Source organism: Genypterus blacodes, unplaced genomic scaffold (assembly GCF_046128005.1).
Source record: "Genypterus blacodes isolate CSIRO-AG114 ecotype Tasmania unplaced genomic scaffold, CSIRO-AGI_Gbla_v1 ptg000348l_1, whole genome shotgun sequence".
NCBI lineage: Eukaryota > Metazoa > Chordata > Actinopteri > Ophidiiformes > Ophidiidae > Genypterus > Genypterus blacodes.
The window spans coordinates 1,375,562-1,396,942 of record NW_027467132.1 but is presented as its reverse complement, the minus strand read 5'-3'; the positions used below and the strand labels follow the sequence as shown (position 1 = coordinate 1,396,942).

General features: G+C 47.3%; 1 protein-coding gene across 1 annotated transcript in view; it reads left to right on the top strand.

Moving 5' to 3' along the window:
* The window catches only part of adarb2 (adenosine deaminase RNA specific B2 (inactive)), a 119,563-nt gene that overhangs the window by 85,968 nt on the left and 12,214 nt on the right, over positions 1 to 21,381 (top strand). Inside the window, exons 4-6 of the mRNA XM_076138128.1 lie at positions 12,101 to 12,215; positions 18,471 to 18,639; positions 21,207 to 21,358. Of these exons, the coding sequence (XP_075994243.1) occupies positions 12,101 to 12,215; positions 18,471 to 18,639; positions 21,207 to 21,358 (436 nt within the window). The remainder of the gene's footprint in view (positions 1 to 12,100; positions 12,216 to 18,470; positions 18,640 to 21,206; positions 21,359 to 21,381) is intronic.

Here is a 21,381-nt window from a genome sequence, read left to right as displayed (position 1 = left end):
TGGCCCCGCACCCCCTCCCTCTCCACACACACACACACACACACACCCTGTGAATGTATTCAGGCGTGCGTGCATGCATATGTATGTGTGTGAAACAGGTGAAATACGGCCGAGTCCTGGCTCAGCAGCAGAGCGGCGTTTCTCCCAGCCCCGGCTCCTCGTCGTGATAGCTGAGCTCTGCCAAATTAGAAGAGTAGGAATACACTAAATAAATGCAGCTGAACTTTCACTGAACTCCGCTGGATTCTTGCGTTTGCGACTGTTTTTATTTTTTCCCCCCTCCCCTGAACATTTGCTTCTAGAAAAAAGCTGAATTGCTGATTCAGGTCACAGGCGTCACCTCTCAATTTCAGAGGCGGACCTGCATCTGCCTGTTAATACCGCCTCCGTTGTCATTGTCACAGCGGGGATGTTACCCCCGGCGACCTTTGATGGTTCCCGCTTCCTCGCCGATACAGGAAGCGGTGAACTCTGCGCACGGATTGCCATGAATCATCGCGTCTTCGCCCAGACGCCGACTCTTTCCCCCCGAAGAACGTCGCAGATCAAATAAGAGCCGATACCGCAGCCGCAGCAAATCATTTCCTCACCGAGTTTTCACACCATCACCGGGGCGCCGCAGTGTGAACTTCAGAACAAAGTCTCCACCAGCTAGATGGGCTGATTGAGCAGGGGAGCGGCTGCACGGAGCGGCGATAAAGCTTCGACCGAGATACGGAAGAAATCCAAAGCTCACAGCCTAAATAGGTATATATGTTTTAGTCAAAGGCTAAAAGGAAAGTTTCCCTCCCGGTGACTTTTAAGCTTTTTAGACTTAGAAACATTTGATGGAACACTTTTAGAGAAAGTGCTGCTTATATTCAGCCTACAGATGAATTACTCATAGTGGGAGAGCCGCCCTCATCCTTCTGTAGACATGTAACCGTCTGCTGAATGCACATATTTAGACTTTTAATACATTCTAGTGCTTTATCACCTGGTTGTGTGTGAGCGTGAACATGATAAATCCATCCCTGCCGCCCGGCCTCTCTGTGTCTCGATCCGTCTGAGTCTCAGGCTGCGTTGCACTCAGCTGTGCAGGATGATGAGCTAACACATCCCTGCTGATGGCCAAATGGAAACACACTGTCTCACTAGAGGAGACTAGAGGCTCAAACACACAAGTGCACTCCTAACATGCTGCATGGCACTGGTGTGTGTGTGACGTGGCTTTGTTTTCTTTGGAGAATAGAGACTTTTGTCCGCCTGTGTCGGCTGAAAATTAAGCTTCCACCAATCTGAAACAAATGAATCGCAAAGAAAGAAGAGGAAGGAACTAAAAAAAGACAAGATAGAGGGGATATAAAGAAAAGGGGACGCAGCCCGTGATCATCCTCCCTGCCTGTGCAGCTAAACTGAGGTGGACTTAATCTTGTGGTGGGTTGTGGTCAGTGTCATGAGGCGGCAGGACTAAAATAGAAAGCACTTAACCTGGAAGTATCCCGAGCAGCATTACACGCTTCCTCAGCCCGGCTCCTTGCTCGCTCCTCATTTGAATCGCTGTGATGATTACAGACAGCCATATCATTCCCGCCACACACACCCATATGTCGAGCGACAACTCCTGAGGGACCACACTGTTGTCTAATATCTAAAATAACACCGTAGCTCACGCACGTTTGTCCCAGAATAGAATGGCTCATGTCAAACTAACTTCCCACTCCGTCTGTCACAGTCACATGCGTTGTTCCTGACACACAAAGCTCCGCCCCAAAGCTCTGGCAAAGCTCTTCTCTCTTATCTTATGATTTCATTTTCAGAATTTAAAACATGAAATTGACAAAAGCGCGCTTAATTCTGTGCTGTGTGTCAATTTTATCTCTTTGTTTTTATCTTTGACTCTCTCCAGGAAATGTAATAAGAGCTGTGACCCTGTGGGCTGATTTACATCGTGTCTAAGTCTTCATCCATGAACACACACACACAGCGTATCCTCACACTGCTCTCTCGCACATGCATACTTAACACGAGCTGCAGCTTTTCACCTTTTCTTCCGCCTTTCCATTCCCGTTTCCATTCTTCTCTCTTGACACTCACCCACATGTTAAACATCTTCCTTCATAGAAACACATTACAAAACACATTTAATAAAAAGAAGAATGAGATAAAACCGACATTTACACACACACACACACACACACACACACACACACACACACACACACACACACACAGATGCAGTGCTCACAGAAAAGCTAAAGACCTTAAATGTTTTATTTGCCTTTTTTTTTGTAAAACTAAAATCAATACTACTGTTGCCGGGCTGCAGGACGTTTGTGTGTGTGTGTGTGTGTGTGTGTGTGTGTGAGAGAGTGAGTGAAAGGTCTGGTGGAAAGGAAAAGAAAAGGTGACAAAAGAGAGCATTGAGCATTTGTTACAGCGTATCTGGCATTCTGCTTACTCCGCAAACGCCACGTGATGGATTCTTAGTAAATGTTAAAAGAGCAGAGGCCACACACTGATTCCTCTGGCTCGCTCCAAAGGCTCGCTCACCTGGCTATTTGCATTCATTTCATCCGCCGGCTGTGAAATGCATATTATATTGTGTTGCATAGGTAGCCCTGTGTGTGTGTGTGTGTGTTGGCAGGGATCACGCACTGTTTAAGCCTCTCTCTTCTGTCGGGAGATGTTTTTCTATAGCAAACTGCATTCATCAGCACAGAAAAGAGCATGGCCATTATTTCTCCAAAGGGCAGCCATAAAGTGATGGCAAATAGCGGGCAGATAAATATATCACTGTTGTTGGGCGACAACCTTGTATCTACAAAATGTCAAGTGAGAAGTCTTTATTGCTTTGAGTCCGTGCGTTCAATCTGTTGGGCGCTTTGAAAGGTTTTCATGAGAGCTCATGTATAGAAAATGATCTTCACTTAACTGCGAGTGAAGACGTGAAAGAAATTTGACTCTCACACGTATAGAAATGTGTAAATTAAGACAAATCTATAGGAACTTAACTGCACAGACTGGGCAGGTGAGTAGGCAGGGAGCTCTTAAAGAGACAGTACCTAAAATAACCTGTTGGCCCCTGACATGAATCAGATTCAGACCTCAGTGTTCCTTATTCTGTCTGTGTCACTATAAGCACAAAGGAGGAGCAGGCAGGCGTCAATCAAGATGCAAAAATAGATTATGAGTACGAGAATACGGCTAAATCTCCTCTTCTAAGCTTTCCTGTTGTCCCTGTCCAGTGATCTCATGTTCATGTGGAGTTCTGGATGATTCCTCAGCCACACACCCTCATATAGTGGAGCAGAAGTGCATCAATATGGATATTTTCGCACATTAAACACGGCGAAAGCTTCAAACCTCTACGAAGCGATAACATTAACAAGACTTAGCTGGGCTACGTGCGTCCGTTTGAAAAACAGCAGGTCATTAAATGCAACACAAAGTTTGCTAAGTGTGCAGGCTGGGCTTCATCATTCTCCCCAATCTCCCTCCTGTCACTCAGGCGGCCCCCAAACCTACACAGCACTGACATTTACCCATGATCCCTTGTTGACTGTTAGGGTTTTTTTTTTTTAAAAGCACCCAAAGCTATGAATCAAATGTCAGGCGTGGCACTGCGGTCGAACCATATCAATATGATGATGTATGGGCGGCCCGGGGCGTCCGGACACGACGCACACAGTCTGGACCACACACACTCCGTCACCGGGCTGCCGGAGGAACGACTCGCTCGGCTCTACGTGTTCTTACCTCAGGGTGGAGAGAGGAGAGAGAACGCCTCTACCTGTAGGTGTGATGATGATGAAGGTGTTGCTGATGTAGGAACATAGGAAGTGTGTGTGTCGTGATGAAATGCTGAATTGACAGACGCTTCAGTCAACATCACTTCTATCTTCTCTCCTTTTGGTGCAAATGGCTGCAAATGTGTGTGTGTGTGTAATGTTTGTGCGTTGGTATAAGCAACTCACTGTACAGTTCAATCCCTCACACACACACACACACACACTCTGCTTGACTGACGCATCCCAACTCATCAGCGTTTCCCCTCATCTTCATCTCAAATCTGCGCTCAGAGAGGAGAGAGGTGCTCGGTGACAGATGTTGACGGTTTCTGTTCAAAGGTTGCGGCTGCGGTTTGAAGTCTCGCTGATTGCCGGCGGTTTGAGCGCCGCTAAAGCACCGCCGCGCCGCCTTCAAGAGCGGCGGGGAGACGCTGGAGCCGGAGCCGCGTCTGGACCCGGGCTGACACCGGCTCCCTCCCTCCCTCGCACTTGAATGGCTCTTTCAAGACATGAAAGGCGACACGAGCCTTGTGTCATCGCTCCAAAGCTGCAGCTGCAGTCTCACCCCGTGTTCACACACCGCAAACACAGCTTTGTTGCCGTCATTATTAATTTTAGGGCTCTCAAAACACTCCAGTCTGCTCTGACAGGCATCAGATGACATGGAAGTGAGGCAGAAGGTCTCAATGGGGAGGATGATGGTGAAGTTAGAAAGTGTGTGTGTGGGTCTGGGTCTGGGTGTGTGTGTGTGTATCAGGCTAATTATGTGGCCTTTTATTAAGTTCCTCTCTGACCGAAGTGAATCTTCCTCTGTTAGAGTCTCAGATCGTCTTCTTATCTGTCAGACTGTGACCGTTCCTCTTTTGTGTAAACTCTGGAGCAGAACACGTGTCGGCTTCTTGTCGGCTCGTCTTCAGTGGCTGCCAACAGACAAGAGACGAGAATAAAGAGAGGAGAGAGACTAATTGCCATGGAGGTGTTCAGGGTGCGCTTGTTTCTTTTTGGTAATCAGCCCAAACATCGCTCACACTGCAAACAAACCAGGGCCAAGTGTTCTTAGATTCACTCTGGAGTCACAGTTTGGTCTGAACATTCTGCTCAGCTGGAATTTATGGAGGCAGTTTATCATCTCTCTCTCTCTCTCTCTCTCTCTCTCTCTCCCCCCTCTCTGCTGAATCATACACAGATTAATGGCAGTTGTGTGAGCCGGCCCTCTGGGGCCTTTGGAGTGTCCTCCTCTCCTCCTCCTCCTCCTCCTCCTCTCCTCCATCCTCCCTTACTCAACTAGATGATAGACTCTTGTTAAATCCTCATCGCTGACCCTCTCATTTCCTCTTCTGTCATGATCTGCCCCCTTTTCCTCGTGTCCTCTGCCTCTCTAAGTGACTCCCTGCCTGTCTCCTCTCTCTCTCTCTCTCTCTCTCTCTCCCCCCCTCTCTCTCTCTCCCCCTCTTTCTCTCTCTCTCTTCTCTCCATCCCTCTGAGGGGTAGGTCATGTTATCTTTTCACAGGAGTCCCTCTGCTGGCCTTTGGTGCATAATGTATAAAACCAGCAGTGTGTGTTTTACACTGTGCCTGACATTATGAAGTCATTTCAGGCGTATCTCTGCTTTTATGTCCACTGTGAGGTTAATCTGAGGGATTTAAACCAAATGACTCAGATGCAAACTCACTGATGTCACCGTTAGTCCTCCTGTCCTTCTCTGTCAGCTTACAGTCACATGTGCATATTTAAAGGACAAATCACACAGATCTTCTTGTTATTATTGCCATTTTGGGCTCTAGTTTTAAACTTTGCAGAACTTTAATATGCAACAGAACCTCCCTACCCTCCCTTGCTTCAACACAGCTGTTCAAACTGAGTGAAAACAGGCATGTCTGTCTCTCATCGCAACCGTTGTGAGCCTAAATTTCTTCATTATCTGTCGAACATGATCAAATTCAACACACACTCTTATTCCACTATGGATCTGAATGTGTGTGTGTGAGCCATGAGCAGGTGAGGTAAGATGTGAGGTGTGAAGCTCAAACACACATTTGAAAGGGCAGGAGGCCCCGGGGAGCCGGGGAAAGAGGATTTTATAAAATAATTGACACGGCGTGTAGCAGCGGACAGACAGAGAAGTGAGATCACTTTCCTTAAATCAAACTGAGATGGATTCATTATTGATGAATCAAAGCTACAGGTCTAAGATGAGATGAGATATGAATCTTTGAACTCTGAAATATAACACTAGACTGTATCCAATTAGCATCTTAGTCAAGTTAAACAGATTTGCTCTTTAATCCAGAGAGTCAAAGAAATCAAATATGTCTCATGTTCATATTTACACAGTTTCTGATTTGGCCTCAAACATTTTGATCTCTTTACATTTTCATATTTAAATTGACTTCAGATTGGTTCTTTCACAATATTGTGCTCGTGTTCCATGTTTCCACTGCACTTTGTATGGTGGCCCATAGGGGGGCCCACAGGGGGGCCCATAGGGGCCCCCCTGTGGGGGCCCCTATGGGCTTTAGATGGGACTTAAACATTTAAATACAGTTTCTGCTTTAGTTGTTGTTACTGTGCTGTTCAGAGTTTGGGATATTTTTTAGTTTCACATAGTATAATAAAGTTTCAAAATAAGCACAAGCAGCTACATTAATATTTAAACGACATGTGAACAGTGTGAACAGTGTGAATAGTACACAGTCAATGTATATATACTGTATATATATATTAAGTAGCAGAGAAGTCTTTATTTGTCGGTCTCCCAGCGCAGGGAGCCGTCTGAGTGTGTTCTCTGCTGACAGGATGAAGCAGATGGCTTGTTTGTTTACATATGGAGTTGGATTTGAGGTCTCTTCCCTGACTTTTGCCCCCGACGGTGAAAATGTTTGTTGGGTCGAGACTCCGCTCCGACGCTTCTACACGCCCCCGGGCTAATGTTTCCAAATCTGCAGCCGAGTCAGCGACGACTCGGCGGAATGATCACCGTGACAATGCTGCTGTCTTTTTAGAGGCAGAGCTCTCCAGCCAACCAAACAAAGAGCCGTCAGGAGATAGTGTGTGTGTGTGTGTGTGTGTGTGTGTGAGGGTTATCTGGCATGCAAGCTTTCCAGGTTACAATCACACCAACCATGGCGCCACAGATGGGCTTTGCCCCCATCGTGGCTGTGCTTGTTTGATCAGATGAAGAGAATTTAGATTGATAATGAGTTTTGGAGTCGCTCGTGCTTAACGTGTGTGTTTGGGCTCTGGTTATGATTCAGTGGCTTTGCTGTGGTTTTGGCTTGGATGCTGGTGGTCTCATTCCCCCCCAAATTAATGTTTGGATTTAGGTTTAAGGGCATCAGTGGCTTGGAGCAGATGTAACCAATCAGAGGAGTCACAGCATTAACGGGCACCAAGGTTTGGATTGGACTGGGCTCTGCTCTTTAAGGATAACATACATCAACTTTTTTTTTTTTTTTTGTTTTTTTACAAATCTCAGCTTCACAGTCATTACAGTCTTTTTGTAATAAAACAGAAACCACATGTTCCCATCTCCAGCAGAGATAAGAGAGATGATTCTGGCCTTTTCCTGTTCTGTCAGCCTCTGAGAGATACCAGGTGACAAGCTGACCGAGGACTCTGCTGCGTTCTGTCTCCTCTACATGATTGGAGATAAGATTCCCACACCGGGACATCAGGCATCGTGCTATTGTACTCACTCACCTCTGTTGTTGCAGAATTTGGTTTGTCTGGTTTTTAAAATCTAGTCAGAGCCCAAATATGAACAGGAAACTCTCATTGTTGTACGACTCAGAGTGTGTTTCTGCGTTGTAGCCGTGGCTCCTCTCATGGTTTCTGTGCCGTAGGGAGCGATTGCGTCCCCATGAGATAGAATGATTAACTTCTATGTTTAGCATCGTTGGTGTCCTTGTTTTTTGGATGAGGTCGTCGTTCTGGCGGTGTGCGGTCTGTGACTCTGGTCCTTAGCGCTCATGCACCAGGCTTCTCGTCTTGGTTTCCACCTTTTTTCCAGACTAATGAGGAAGCTCTGCTTGAGCTCCGCTTTGCTGCCGGAAACCCGCGGCGCAACATCCCATCTCTCCGCCTCGCCCCAAACCGGGGGGAGAGAAGGTGGGCCCGGCTTTGGAAAATCCAGATCAATTGCACAATCACTGTCGCTGGCTCGCTCTCCTCCGCTCCTTCATCTGCCTTTGTTCTCCTTCGCTAACATCAAGCATGTGGTTTGAAAGGAAAAACCTCTTGTTATGATGATGGCGGCGGCGGCGGCATGGTGCGGCCCCGGCTGCCTGATATGACTGACAAGGCCCTGCTGTTAAGGCAAAAAGCTTGACACACACACACATTCACACACACACACACACACACACACACACACACACACACACACACACACACACACACACACTGAGAGGAATCTGTTTCACAGGCTGCAAGGCCATCTGGCCATAACAGAAGAAAAGGTTGGATGTAGTTGGAGGCAAGGTGCACAGCAATCTCCAAATTTGTACACAGTTTGTTGAAGCTGCAGCTTGACACCAGGCTGCTTTCATAGTCAACACAGAGCAGAGGATGAACAAAGATCCAAGAGGCGGCGTGTCTGCGGTGTGTTCTTACTCCTGTGATACAGATCTGGAGGACGAGGGCGAGAGTGACGAGACGGAGCAAAAGATTTAGTAGTGAAGGCGGCGTTATGTGTCATACGGAGAACAAACAAGAAGAAATCTGTCTCCCCACCACGAGTCGAGCTGTTTGAGAATCTAAAAAGCCCCCAGAGGCAACGCTTCCACCAAATGAATAGATATCCATTTTCAAAAGCCTCGTGCTTGGCGGCAGGCGGAGTGAGGGGGGGGAGCGGCGGGGAGAGGGAGGGACGGGGGTGTGTGGGGGGAGGAGGGGGCGGTGTGGGGGAAGAGATACGGAGGCAGAGGGCAGACACTATTAAAACTCGGGAGAATAAATTGTTAAATACCTCTATAAAGAAATATAAGACATGGCCCCGTTTTTATGCTGCCTGGGCGGCTCTGCAGGCGGGTGATAAGGTGGTGAGGGCGGCGGGGCGGCGCATGTTTGTGTGTGTGCGAGTGTGTGCGTTTCGGATGAGGGTGGGGTAAAATCAAATCCACATTCCTCCTGTTACAGCAAACATACGCAGCAAAGTGACACACACACCATCCACACGGACGCCCAGGTGTTACACTTCATCAGCTTCAACCTTTCTGCACAATGTTTCACCAGATTAACCGAGGTGTACGTGTGTGTGTGTGTGTATGTGTGTGCATATAATCACTTTCATAAGGCCTTAAAATGTAATCAATGATCGATCTGGAGTCGTCAGTCGTCGTTTTCCTTTGGGGCGTCGATACTGCACAATAAATTATACGGTTTAAAAATGTTTTGTCCTGCAATGCACACACACACGGGCACTCACACACTCACACACACGTGCACACGCCATCACCTGAGCAGCATGCGCACACTTCTAGGTCAGGCAACAGCGGAGAAAATTTCCCCGTTGACATTTTGTGTTTCTGGCACAATATTGACTTCAGAGGCAGCAGGAGGATTGTTGGTGACATTCCACATTACCTTGGAGATGGAAGCTGAACTGTTTACGTGCACAACCCACATGGGGAGGGAAGGAGGGAGGAGGGAGGGAAAGAAGAAGGAGGGAGAGATGGCTAGAGTTTTAAAAATTAATTAAATGAGAGAAATAGGCCAGTAGAGGTTTTGAATCTGTAATATTTCTTGCATTTTGTGTTTTTGGCCTCAGTGTGGAACTGCAGCCACCTGGCAATCAATCCTGAGTGAGCTTTGGTTGAAGCTGAGCTGAGCTGAGCTGTTTGTGCCAACATGCTATAGATCTATAGATCCAGACGTGAGGCTCTGACTCACTGGTAGCTTCGTCATCCTTGCACATTGCTGCCCTCCCTCTCTCACAAAACAAGGGGGAGAGACTTGACAAAGGGTGAGGAAGAGGGTGAGGAGACAGGTTTGTACGAAGGAGGGCGAGAGCGGGGAGAGGAAGACTCACACTTAAAGATATGAGGAGGAGGAGGTGCAGGAAACAGGAACTGACGGGGGCGTGAGGAGGAGGAGGAGAGGGAGGATGAGAGTGTGACGGCTTAACAAAGGGAGAGGGGAGGAGGAGGAAGAGGAGGACAGAAAGCCGTGGTCTATTCCACCTTTGCTCCCAGCTGCCGCCTGCTCTCACCTCTGTAATGTCATGAATGAAAAGGCCTTTACGAGCGATGGAGGACTTGACTCCGGGTTCAGACTGTGACCGACACCAGCTGACGCCGCCGGGCCTCACAGGATTCTGTTAGAATTAATTGGATGTCACTTTCAAGTACAAGGGACAAGGGAGATTTTTACTCACATTCTCTGCTTTGGTTTGCCATAGAATGTTTTCCTTTAGACTTTAGGGAAAGAAAACAAACGGGTTAAAGATGGCGGCGCTGCTTTCAGAACAATTTATGGAAGATCTAAAATAACCTTCTGCACGAGGTCATAGTCTGCTGTTTATGATGCTGGCAGGCTTCACCTCCCCTGTGGGCATCGGCACACAATCCACTACTCTTAAGGTGACTCAGCTCAGTGAAGGTGACACACACACACACACACACACACACGCACACACACTGTGGCAGAAAACAAAGTGGACTGTTGTTAAAGCTGGTTTGCAGTCCGGTTTGGAAGCGTTGGCGTGTGTGTGTGGGTCCAGTTTATCCCTCTTCGATTCTAACTCAGCATCACATTGACTTGTATGCTGGGAGCAGACACACACACACACACACACACACTGGGCGGCAGCGGGGAGCTGGCACACGACATGAAACAAATCTTTGAAAGTTAAGTCAGCGGGGTAACGTCGCTTCTTTGGGACTTTCTCTCCACATGTTGTTGCCGTGGAAGCCATTGTTCTCGGTGGCAGCCTGTCATGTCCTGTGTGTGACTGTGTGTGACTGTGTGTGAGCAGCAGGTGACTCCTGAAATAGAGACTTTCTCCAACACGTCCACGTTTATTCCTATTGCATTCTCCAGTAATGCTACAGGCTGACACTGGTGTCAAAGCAGCAATATGGGCATGTGCATCCATTCACAATCACTCACACACACACACACGCACACACATGCACTCACATGCACTCACCACCCACCAACCTACAAGCTGTGAGCACCCCGAATGCCAGATCCAACTGTGAGAGAATTTCACAGCCCTGACGAGAGCTATAATGTGCAATATGCTCAGTAATTCACTCGCTCCGCGCCGTCTTCATCCGTAAAATCCCGCCGCTGTCTCTCGCTCGCTGCATGCGTTCGCTGGTCGCATCTGTTGATGGCCCTTTTAGCTTTTGGGGGCTCAATCAGTGGAGTCAGACCCACTCTGCTGCCACTCTGTTGCCGTCTCCCAGTGATCCGTCCGTGCTCTACAGTTGGCACGGAGGCCACTTGGAGTCTGAGCCCATAATTACCAGGAGAGGAGGGAGGAGCTTAATGAGGGGGGGGGGGGGGGACAGCTGGTGACCAGTATGGGCACGGCTTCAGGCTGCTGAGGAATTCTTGTTCGATTGGATGGAATGATGGAAAGTGCAGATTCCATAATTGGAGATTCATTGGTCAACATAAACTTTGACCTTTGACCCATTAGCAGTCTCTTGTTGTTGTTTCCAGATTCACTGTGCAGGAATCCGAGGCTTCCCAGTCTGACTGTAGGAAAATGACTGAGTGAGGACAGACTGGGCAGTAAACATTGTTATAGGGTTTGCATGGGCCAGTGTGACCTCTGACCTCTGAGCTGAACCTGGGCGTGTCTGTGGCGCTCATATGACAGCAGAGAGAGAGTTTCAGACTGAGTGTGAGATGAAGTGTGATCAATATGAAACTGAAAGCAGAGCCTGAGTTCAACAACATTTAAGAAGTTTTATAACATTTAATAGACTGTGTTTGTAGTGAATTTCTCTCTGTTTTTTGGTCCCAAGGCCACAAAGTAACAACAGCTGTATCGATCTCAGACATGCCGTTGTGCTCAGGGAGTTCTTCCCTGTGCACAGAAGAATCCTTCCATAAAGAATTCATGGTTTCTCACCTAAAATGACTCACAAAACGATTCTCTCTCTGTCAGACACACTTTATTTAATATTATATGTAAATATTTATCCTGTTTCTTGCTTAAAAGTGTAAAGGGACTTTGCTCCAGGTCCCACCCTCTGCTGTAACTCTGCTGTCTGCTTGTTATTGCTCCACTTCTCTGCAGCTAAATGACGCCTGTGGATTTGCACCTTAATGGATTTTCTTTTCCAGTGTAAATTAAGGGAGCCGTTGTGTTTTTCAGGACTTTGCAGATTCAGTATTCCACTTGGTGAGGGAGAAGTACCGGTTGCTGGTGGGCGGCTGCAGTCCTGTGCACGCTCCACACAAGTCCCTGGCAGGCATCGTAATGACCCGAGGTATGGCAAATTTCATTGACTTTTATATATCACTTTGAATTATTGAAGTGCTGCAATATAGAGAGCGAGCGAGGGAAGGGGAGAGAGAGAGAGAGGGGGGAGACAAGGAAAGAGAGAGAGAGAGAGAAGAGGAAGGGGGAAAGAATGTTAGATTGAGAAAGAAATGATAAACTGAGCGAGGGAGGGTGTTATGGAGGAGAGAGAGAGAGAGAGATGTCACTCCAGGTGTACCTTGCACTCCTGCAGCAGTGTGTATGCCTTCCTGATGAATTATTGACTATTCAGAGTCTCTGAGGAGAATGAGACATGGTGGTGAGTGTCAGTCATCCCGCTGCATGCTGGACTGGCTGTGCTCAGGAAGCTTTGACAGGAGTTCCAGACGCCACAGTGGGAATCTTAACTAGATCATGTGAAAAGTTAATCTGAAGCCCGACTGTGTGCCTGGCTGCAGGGAGCCTCACACTGCTGCTCCTCTACACCGCCAAACAATGACTCATTACAGAGCACACGCTTCTGGGATCATTGGTAATGTGTGTGTAGTGTGTGTGTGTGTGTGTGTGGTTATGTGAGGACACACGTAAGCACACACATACATAGACTCACTGGTTATCGGCACTGACTGAACCAAACTAAAACTGCAAAAGAAACGGGTGTGGCAGCATAACATTTTATTAAAAAGGAGAAGAAGAAATAGGAAGTTTGCTTTTAATTGAATGTGATAGAAAAATCAGGATTCTCTAATTTGTCTTTATGCAATCCATGCAGTCACCCGTTACAGACACACACACACACACAGACACACGCACGCACACACACGTTATCTCCCAGTGGGGCTGCAGGCTGTGGGGGGGGGGGGGGGGCAGGGGTCACTGAGGAAGGATGGGTATCGCCGGCGTCTCTTGGAGTGCGGCGGCTCATCAGCTCAGACTTCAGTGAGACCCGAGCTCATCCTGACCTAATCCAATCCCTCTCCTCTCCTCCGCCTCCCAGTAATTGCTTCTGTTTGTTTATTAATAGCACACGTTATCTTCAAAGATCCAGACGTAGGGCTGCCAAGTATTCTGCAGTGAGACGGCGGTGGCGGTGGCGGCGGTGGCCAGCATCGGCGTAGTCAGAAACCAAACTTGACAGGAACACTGGGGAGTCCTGTTCTGTGCCTCCTCCTCCTCGTCTCTCTCTCTCCCTCTCTGTATCTCTGCTTCAAGTTCCTGCCGCGAGAATATTAATCGGGGTCCGCCTTTGAAAAAAGCAGACAACCCCCTTCAGCCCATCCCTTCCCCCCCCAAACCCCTCTGCTGGATTCCAGCCGAGACATCAGAGCCCCGGCCCGAGCCAGATTAACCCTCGCCACCCGGGGAGAGTAGACCCAAGACGCCCGCCAAGCAAGCCGCCGTCAAATAGTGCAGGAAATCTGATTTGAATTGATGGGCGATATCTTTGGTTGTGTGGAGAGATAGTAAAGAGCGTTCAGACACATGAAACATCCGGAGCGTCCACAGGAACAAACTCCTAAAAGATTCCTGTTTGTTTGAAAGGCGTTTGTCAGAAGGGAACAATGGTTTTATTGAGCGGAGCGATGAGAGTCTGAGTGGGGATAAATACCACAGGGACTCAAAGGCAGAGATGAGAGCGCACGGGTTCAAACAAGTTTATTACAAATGACGCGTAAGCTACGGCTCTTAGTCTGCGTATCCACTTTCAAACGGGGGATTTTCCTTTACGCTTTATCTGCTTTTCCGGCTGTCACATATTTTAATGTTCCGTAATCGCATCCGACAACAAAACCGGCTCGCTAAGAGGAAGAAGAAGAAGTAAAATTAGCAGCGTGTTGCTGGGGGTTTTTGCTGGAACAGAGACAGATTCTGAAGAGCGGCGGTGGCGTCTCACAAAGAACGCCGTCATGCATTAACGTTCCCCGCCGCCTTTTTCTCCCCGCTCGGAGCTTAGAGAGATTCAACAGGCTGCTGCCGAGATTTAGTCTCGACTCAAGCAGCACATGCTGGAAGGACGCGCGGCGTAATCGGCCAACATCTTGCGCTGCACGGGAAAAACAACACACAAAAGATTGAGAGTGGGCTTTTATGGATCTGGAGCTAAATGGCATCTAAATGAGTTTACCCAAGGCTGACCTTTGGAGCTTGTTTGGTTTGGGAAGGAAATGTTTTAATGTCTGCTTTATGTTGCTCAGAGGTAATGGGTTGGCCGTTTTAGAGAAGCGGCTCCTGTTTGAGAGGAAAAGCCGCTCAGAATTCATCCTCCAGGTCTCTAAATTGACTGCGGTTTGCCTCGTGTGCAGTTCAGGGCCGTTTCGTTAAAGTGGATTTTCTGCTTTGACTCTCAATGTTCCTACTGTGAGGAAGTCGACTCTCATCCCTGAATCTTAGTCTTTCATTTGAACTTGGTGATCGTGTGTGTGTGTGTGTGTGTGTGTGTGTGTGTGTGTGTGTGTGTGTGTGTGTGTGTGTGTGTGTGTGTGTGTGTGTGTGTGTGTAGCAGTGCCAAGTGACAGCTATTAAGTCCCGTCTCTGTGTTTAGTGCAGCAGCGTTTACATTTCCCGCATGTTTACTTATTAACAATAATTTCTCTGACTGGTTTTCTGTTTTCACATTAGGTTTCCTCTCCTCTGAGATCATTGAATAGATTCTCACTCGATGCTAATCTCTGCACAGATTCTAATCATATTAATTAGAACAGTAATGGTGAAATCTGTGTGGCGGGAGGAGATCATATTTTTCCCATAATGCAGATGTGTTGTGATGTTCAGAGAGGCTGATAATGACACTGAGACAACTTATTTATAACTGAATAACAATTAGGCCCCCAGCTCTCCATTGATTCTAATCATCCTGGGTCACTTGTGTGTAAGAGAGAGAGGAGACCACCCACCAAAACACAAGACCCCCCCCCCTCCTTCCTCTCAGAGAAATGCAAATTGGCTCAGAACCCCGTCTGTGTGAACATACAGCGTAATCATAAGCAGCTCTGTGTAATGTACTGTGAGGAGGCCGGGTGCTGAGGCGCCATTTTGCCAACATGCAGGGCCGGGTCACTGTGATGCACCATTAAGCCCAAACACTGAGCACACACACACACACTGCAGAGAGGACGGATGGACAGACTGACAGGCAGGAAGTGTGTGTCCGGCTAATAGAGGTCTGGGATCTTAATCAAATGAGCATTCCTGGACTTCCTGAACGTGTCCGTATTGTTTTTAAATCAGTGGAGCCGTACAGATGTGTGTGTGTGTGTGTGTGAGTAAATAAGAGACGGTGTCATAACTCCATCGTCATCCCGTTTGTTGCCGTGGTGATTTCAGATACTGTACGTGTTTGTCTTTTTATTAGCGGCTGTTGACAGTTGCTGTGTGTTGGACGGGTTGAGTGCAGTTGCCACGGTGAATAGATGGGAGGTCTGTGATGTGACTCTTTTTGACAGAGCTTGTTCCCGGGGTGTGACACTCTTGTATCGCCGCTAATCAACAGATGTGTTTGTGTGTGTGTGTGTGTGTGTGTGTGTGTGTGTGCAGAGAGCCTGAGGCTGGATGCCGCCGTGCTCCCTCTGACCCTCGCTCTCTGTATTTCTATGATGCAGCTGATTATCCCCGATTTAAAAACAGAATCGCCTGTGGGGTCTCTCTCTCTCTCTTTTTCTCTCTTTCTCTTTGATTCATCTCTCGTCCTCCTCTTCCTCCTCTCCTCTCGCCTTTAAACTGAAGGCAACCTCAGTGCCAATTTCATGGCAGGGTAGCGAGCAGCGCAGCAGAAATTATCCACTGCAAAATTGATCTAAACAATCGCAAAGTGGAACGGCAAGGAAGAGGAGGAGGAGAATGAAATTGGGAGAGTGTGTTACCTTTTCTGAGCTCGCTCCACCGCTGACAAGGATTGGGAGTGTGTTTGCTAACAGGCAGTGCCCGACAGCTTAACTATATGCTATAGAGATTTCTCATGGTATCTTTGTGACACAGACGTACATACAGATAAAGTGTTTCCTGTGCAGTAACACTTTCAGTGAAGCTCAACCTCCTGTTTAAACCTTTACTTGTTGCTGTTAATCATCCATATTTTCTTGCCCTTTCCTTGCAAATGTAGTCTGGTAGTGGTTTAATGCCTACTGATCTTTTTTCTGTATTAGAAATATAGTTTTATATTACAGAAAGTATTATTGATGAACTCAGCAGATCCATTTATAATGAGAATTCACCTCTGCAGGTCTGATAGGAGTGAAGCGTGTGTGTAATGATTTATTACAGGAGGAGTTTACATCATGTGTTCATATGCGAGGCTGAGGAAAGGAGGTTTTTACAAATATATATACTCACAAAGTTCAGTCGATGATCAGAAATTGGCAACAATCATGAGTTCCACCAATCACACTCCAAAGCAGCTGCAGCCTCTGAAGTTCTGTTTGTGTTGAGCAGAGAAAGTAGACCCTTCTGACTCTTTTGTCACTCTAAAAGTCTTACAAGATGGCCCATAAGTAAAGGTTCTCCTCGGTTACCTTTCCAAACACTCTCCTGCTCTCCTCCCTGCACCACTAACTTCTCTCTCCTGCTGATGAAGTCCATAATTAGACTTTCTAAAGACGGATATTTTCAGTAGTTTGGAAAGAAAAGTTTGTACTCGTTCCACCTCTACATCCCACTTTCCTCTCTACTTTTCTATCTTCTTTCTTTCCCCAACTGCCCACGCTCACACACACACACCACACACATACACACATGCCTGCCTGGCCCCCCTCCCGCTCCTCTCTTCATCAGAGGAGGTGTCAGGACTCTGCAGCCACAGTGCCATCTGGGCAGAGGCTGATAAAAGCTCATGTGCTGGGCCGGCCATGCCTGCAGGTCTGCCAGGAGCCAGTGAAGCCTGACTTTCAGAGGCGATGGGAGAGATTTGCGACGGCCGTGGCATGCGGTTAAGCGTGCTAAGCCCTCCGCCCCCCCGCCTCTGTCTCTCTGTCAGTCATTCAGTCAGTCAGTCTGGGTCTCACATGGCTCTGTACCGGGGCTGAATCCTCACACAGAGGGAAAATCTGTTTTTCTCAAATGAAAACCAACAGGAGTCTGGCTGACTTTGGGGAGGGACGGCTCCTGTGATCTGTGTTATCTGTCAGATTGAGCTTTCTTATTCCACTTTCTTTACTATTTCTTCATTTTCTGTTGCGGTCTTTGTGTGAGAGGAGGAAACTCCTGCTCTGTCAGTTAGAGATCTGTGCCACCTCATCTTTTATCCACCGCCGCTCGCTGTTCCATCTCTCCTTTTATGTGACAAGTTTCAGTGGTGAAAACTTTGCGATACCTCAACGTGCCCCACTTCTGCCCTCCCCTGCTGCAGCACTGCTGCTCACACAGTGTGAAAACACTCCCAAAAAAGCTCCATCAGCATCTATGGCCTGCAGAACATTCAGACGTGTTACATGTTGGCACTGTGTGATAAAAGTAAAGGACCAATCAAAACAACTAAACCCTCCTTTGTGTCTGGATGCTCTTCTATAAATGTGAACCTCAATTTGGCAACTTTGTCAATGTTCAGCTTTGACTGATTAAATATTACACCACATCACTAACACACAGTCCTTTTAAACAAATCATAACAGATTCTCTTTCATCAGCTGCTTCTGCTTGAGTGATGCCACACACACTTTAGGAGCGTGTGTGTGTGCTGTAATATGTAAAGCATTGAGATAGAGATGTTTAACATGGAGCAGAGTAATCTAAAGCGTGTTATGCTACACTTTCCCTTCGGCCAAACTGGCTGTGGCTGCTGTACAACTGAGCACAGGTGCAGAGTGCAGACACACACTGAGCGTGACCTTATTGAAGGAAATGCACACGTCGTCGTCGTCGTCCCCCCCCCACACACACACACACACCTCAGTGTTTTTATTTAGAAAAGGCCTTGTGGCAACTTTAGTTCTACTTCTCTGTATCTTGCAGTGTGATGCCGTTGTAACAGGACGGATGAAGGAGAACTGGAACTTCCAGTGTTGCTGCTTCTGCTGATTTTCTGAAACCTTGAAGCTGGAAGACCCGCTGATGATTTATTAATTTTCCCTGCCCGAAATGATCAAGCACTAAATCACAAGCTGTCATTGGTTTCTCTGCCTGACTCGTCTGTCTTCACCAGCAGATTAAACATGCAGACGCAGAAATAACAGTAAAAATGTCACAGCTGGTGCTCTCTCTCTCTTTCTTTCTACCTTTGATCACTTACAGTCAGACTGACGTGTGTGTGTGTCTGTGTGTGTGTTAACAGGTCTGGACCCGAGGCACGCTCAGGTGGTGGCCTTATCCACCGGCACCAAGTGTATCAACGGGGAGTATCTGAGCGATCAGGGACAAGTGATCAATGACTGTCATGCTGAAGTCACGACCCGCAGAGCCCTGCTACGCTTCCTCTACTCTCAACTGGAGCTCTTCTTAAGGTAACACATCTATCTGCTCCGGTTCTGATGTCCTCCTGGCCCGGCTGCAGGGATTTAAGATGTTAAAAGTACGTCATGTATTTAAGAAGTGGGAAACATTATTAATCTGTGCTGCTGATCATTATAGAAGACATCACACACGTATGAATGGCTGATTAGGTTGATTGCTGATTGATGTTGTGTTTGTGTCAATATGAGAAGCAATCAGAGGTGTATAAGTATAAATATAAGTATAATCCTGAAGCTTTACATGCACAATAAACATTATTTACTGTACGCTTGGTTGTTGGCGTGGCAACGATGAAGCATCCAGAGTGATCAATCAACTTGTTGCTTAATGAGCCCATGAGTGAGGTGAGGAGCTGTGATGTGGAGGTTCCTTCTGCTGATTGTAAGTCAGCGGATGTCTCCCATGCTTCAGCTCCTTGTTTTACCGTTGATTTATGCCAATTTAAATATAATTATCTTGTCATTTTGAGGGAAAAAGTGTTACTCCCCTGATTGTAATGATCTAACTGTTAACACGTATGTAAACACGGTGACTTAACACAAACCTGTGGACGCTTTAGTCAAACAATATTATCCAGTAAAGCCTCACTCGTGGATCCTGCCTCAAGTTTGCACACCAACATGAAACACGGAACAGGAAGAGAAGTGCAGCCTTGTTAAGCACACTGAGTTTTTCCCGGCGCTGTTCCGCCGCACAAGCTGGCAGATTTACACCTGTCATTAAAAAAAGGAAAGAAAGCAAGTTGGAGCTGCAGCCTGTTCTGTCAATCACGTGCGGTAACTTAACACGGCGTTCAGCGACGTGGGAACATTCACACCAACCGAGCAAAGCAGATGATTTGATCGTCGTACAGGAAGATGATGAGGAGGAGGAGATCGTACTTATGAACAGCTCAATACGTGTTAACAAGAGTCAAACTGAGCTGCTCGGGCTTATTCGGAGGCTTGTTGGCTTCGCTGGGTGCTGCCTGGAATCCTGAGCGGCGTTTCCTCCCGGTGTTCCTTTACAGCGTGAAGCCTCTTGGTTATTCTGACCACAGAGATCTCTCTCTCCCAGGAGCTCGATGGAAACAGCAGCGCTTTGTTTCACTGGAGACTTTTCAACAATCAACGAGCCATATGTGATCACTGTTCTCTCCAGCTAACTAAGCATAGCATCACACACTCAAGTGCTTCAGCTCGGGGTCTCGGCGGCCTATTTGCTTTAAAGTCCTTTTTTAAAAGTGGAGTATTCAGTGAGCTCATGCAGCCCAGTGGTGATCGGCCGCTCATCAACTCTCACCAAGACTCTAACCAGTCTCCTGACTGGATGAGGTCTGACTGCTGTCTCCGATGCCTTATCAGCATATATAATGTTCCTGAGCTCCCCCAGGAGCTCCATGGCTCGGCTGATTCATCAGATTAGTGGCAGGAAGTCTAGATCCTTGAATGTCATATTTGCATACATAGCAGTGAGTTTTTGTCTTGGCACAATGCGGGGTGGCAGGTACGGAGACTTTGCGGCGGAGTAAACTGGCTAATGGGGGAGATAACTCATAATGATATCACCAAACAAAATGCCACAACCGCCATATTTACACTCAGGGAAAGGACAGAGGAGACGGAGGAGAGGTGGTGTAAGGAGTGCAGGCGTGCTGTGCATTTAGATATGGAGTTTATATTTACTCTGTGTGTGTGTGTGTGTGTGTGTGTGCGTGTGTGTGTGTGTGTGTGTGTGTGTGTGTGTGTGTGTGTGTGTGTGTGTGTGTGTGTGTGTGTGTGTGTGTGTGTGACTCAGCCTGTGCAAGGATCCAGCTTTAGGGTTCCAGATTTTCAGGTGACATCACTTCCTGCTCAGCCATACTGGTGATCTTGACAGGGGACTGAATATTAATTTTTTTCTGGTCTAAGTTCTACATGTGTGTGCTTGTGAAGTGACCTGAGATGCATGGAGCAACAGGTGTGTGAACTCTTCCAGGGCTTGGTTGGATATGAAACCTTCAGATTGATTTCTCAGTAGGAAAATAATGGAAAAGTTAGTTTTATTTTATTTCAAATGTACTTGACTCTATTTTTAAAACCCCAGGATCATTTCGTGGTCGACTGAAGCCAGAAATGTGTAGCCTTGTAAGTTAAAATCAATTTTGACTTTTGGATTCAGCAGCTGTGCTTTGTTCTCGTTTGCAACGATCCGACTCCGCTTCTGACTGCCGCCTCTGGCTGGCGTCTTCTCCATAGCAACAGCTGCCGAGGCTCATAGGTGCTTCAGCCATTTGCTCTAACAACCTGATGGAATAAGACATTTCTCTCTGAAACACATCTGAAATGTGTGTGTGGCTGTAATCTAACCTTACAGCGATGTCTTTCTCTTTCTGTGTGAAGAAAGCAGGGTCAGGTTATCATGAAACCTTAGCCCCGCCCACTCCTCTTCTGTATGATAGCTTGTTGATTAATTTCATAATTCTGTCAAATGGATCACAAGTCATCATCAGGGAGGAAACGTAGCTCCCTCTGTGCAGCGACGATGGGTTTGATCTTCCTCATCAGTGTCCTCCTTTCTTCTTTTTTACCCTCTAAAGTAAAAGGCCAGAAGATTGGGAGGAGTCGATATTCGTGCGGCACAAGGAGTGCAGCTACAGATTGAGAGACAACGTCCATTTCCACATGTACATCAGCACGTCGCCATGTGGGGACGGGAGGCTTCACTCGCCATACGAGATCACAGCAGACTGTAAGTGCTGTCTCTCTCTCTGT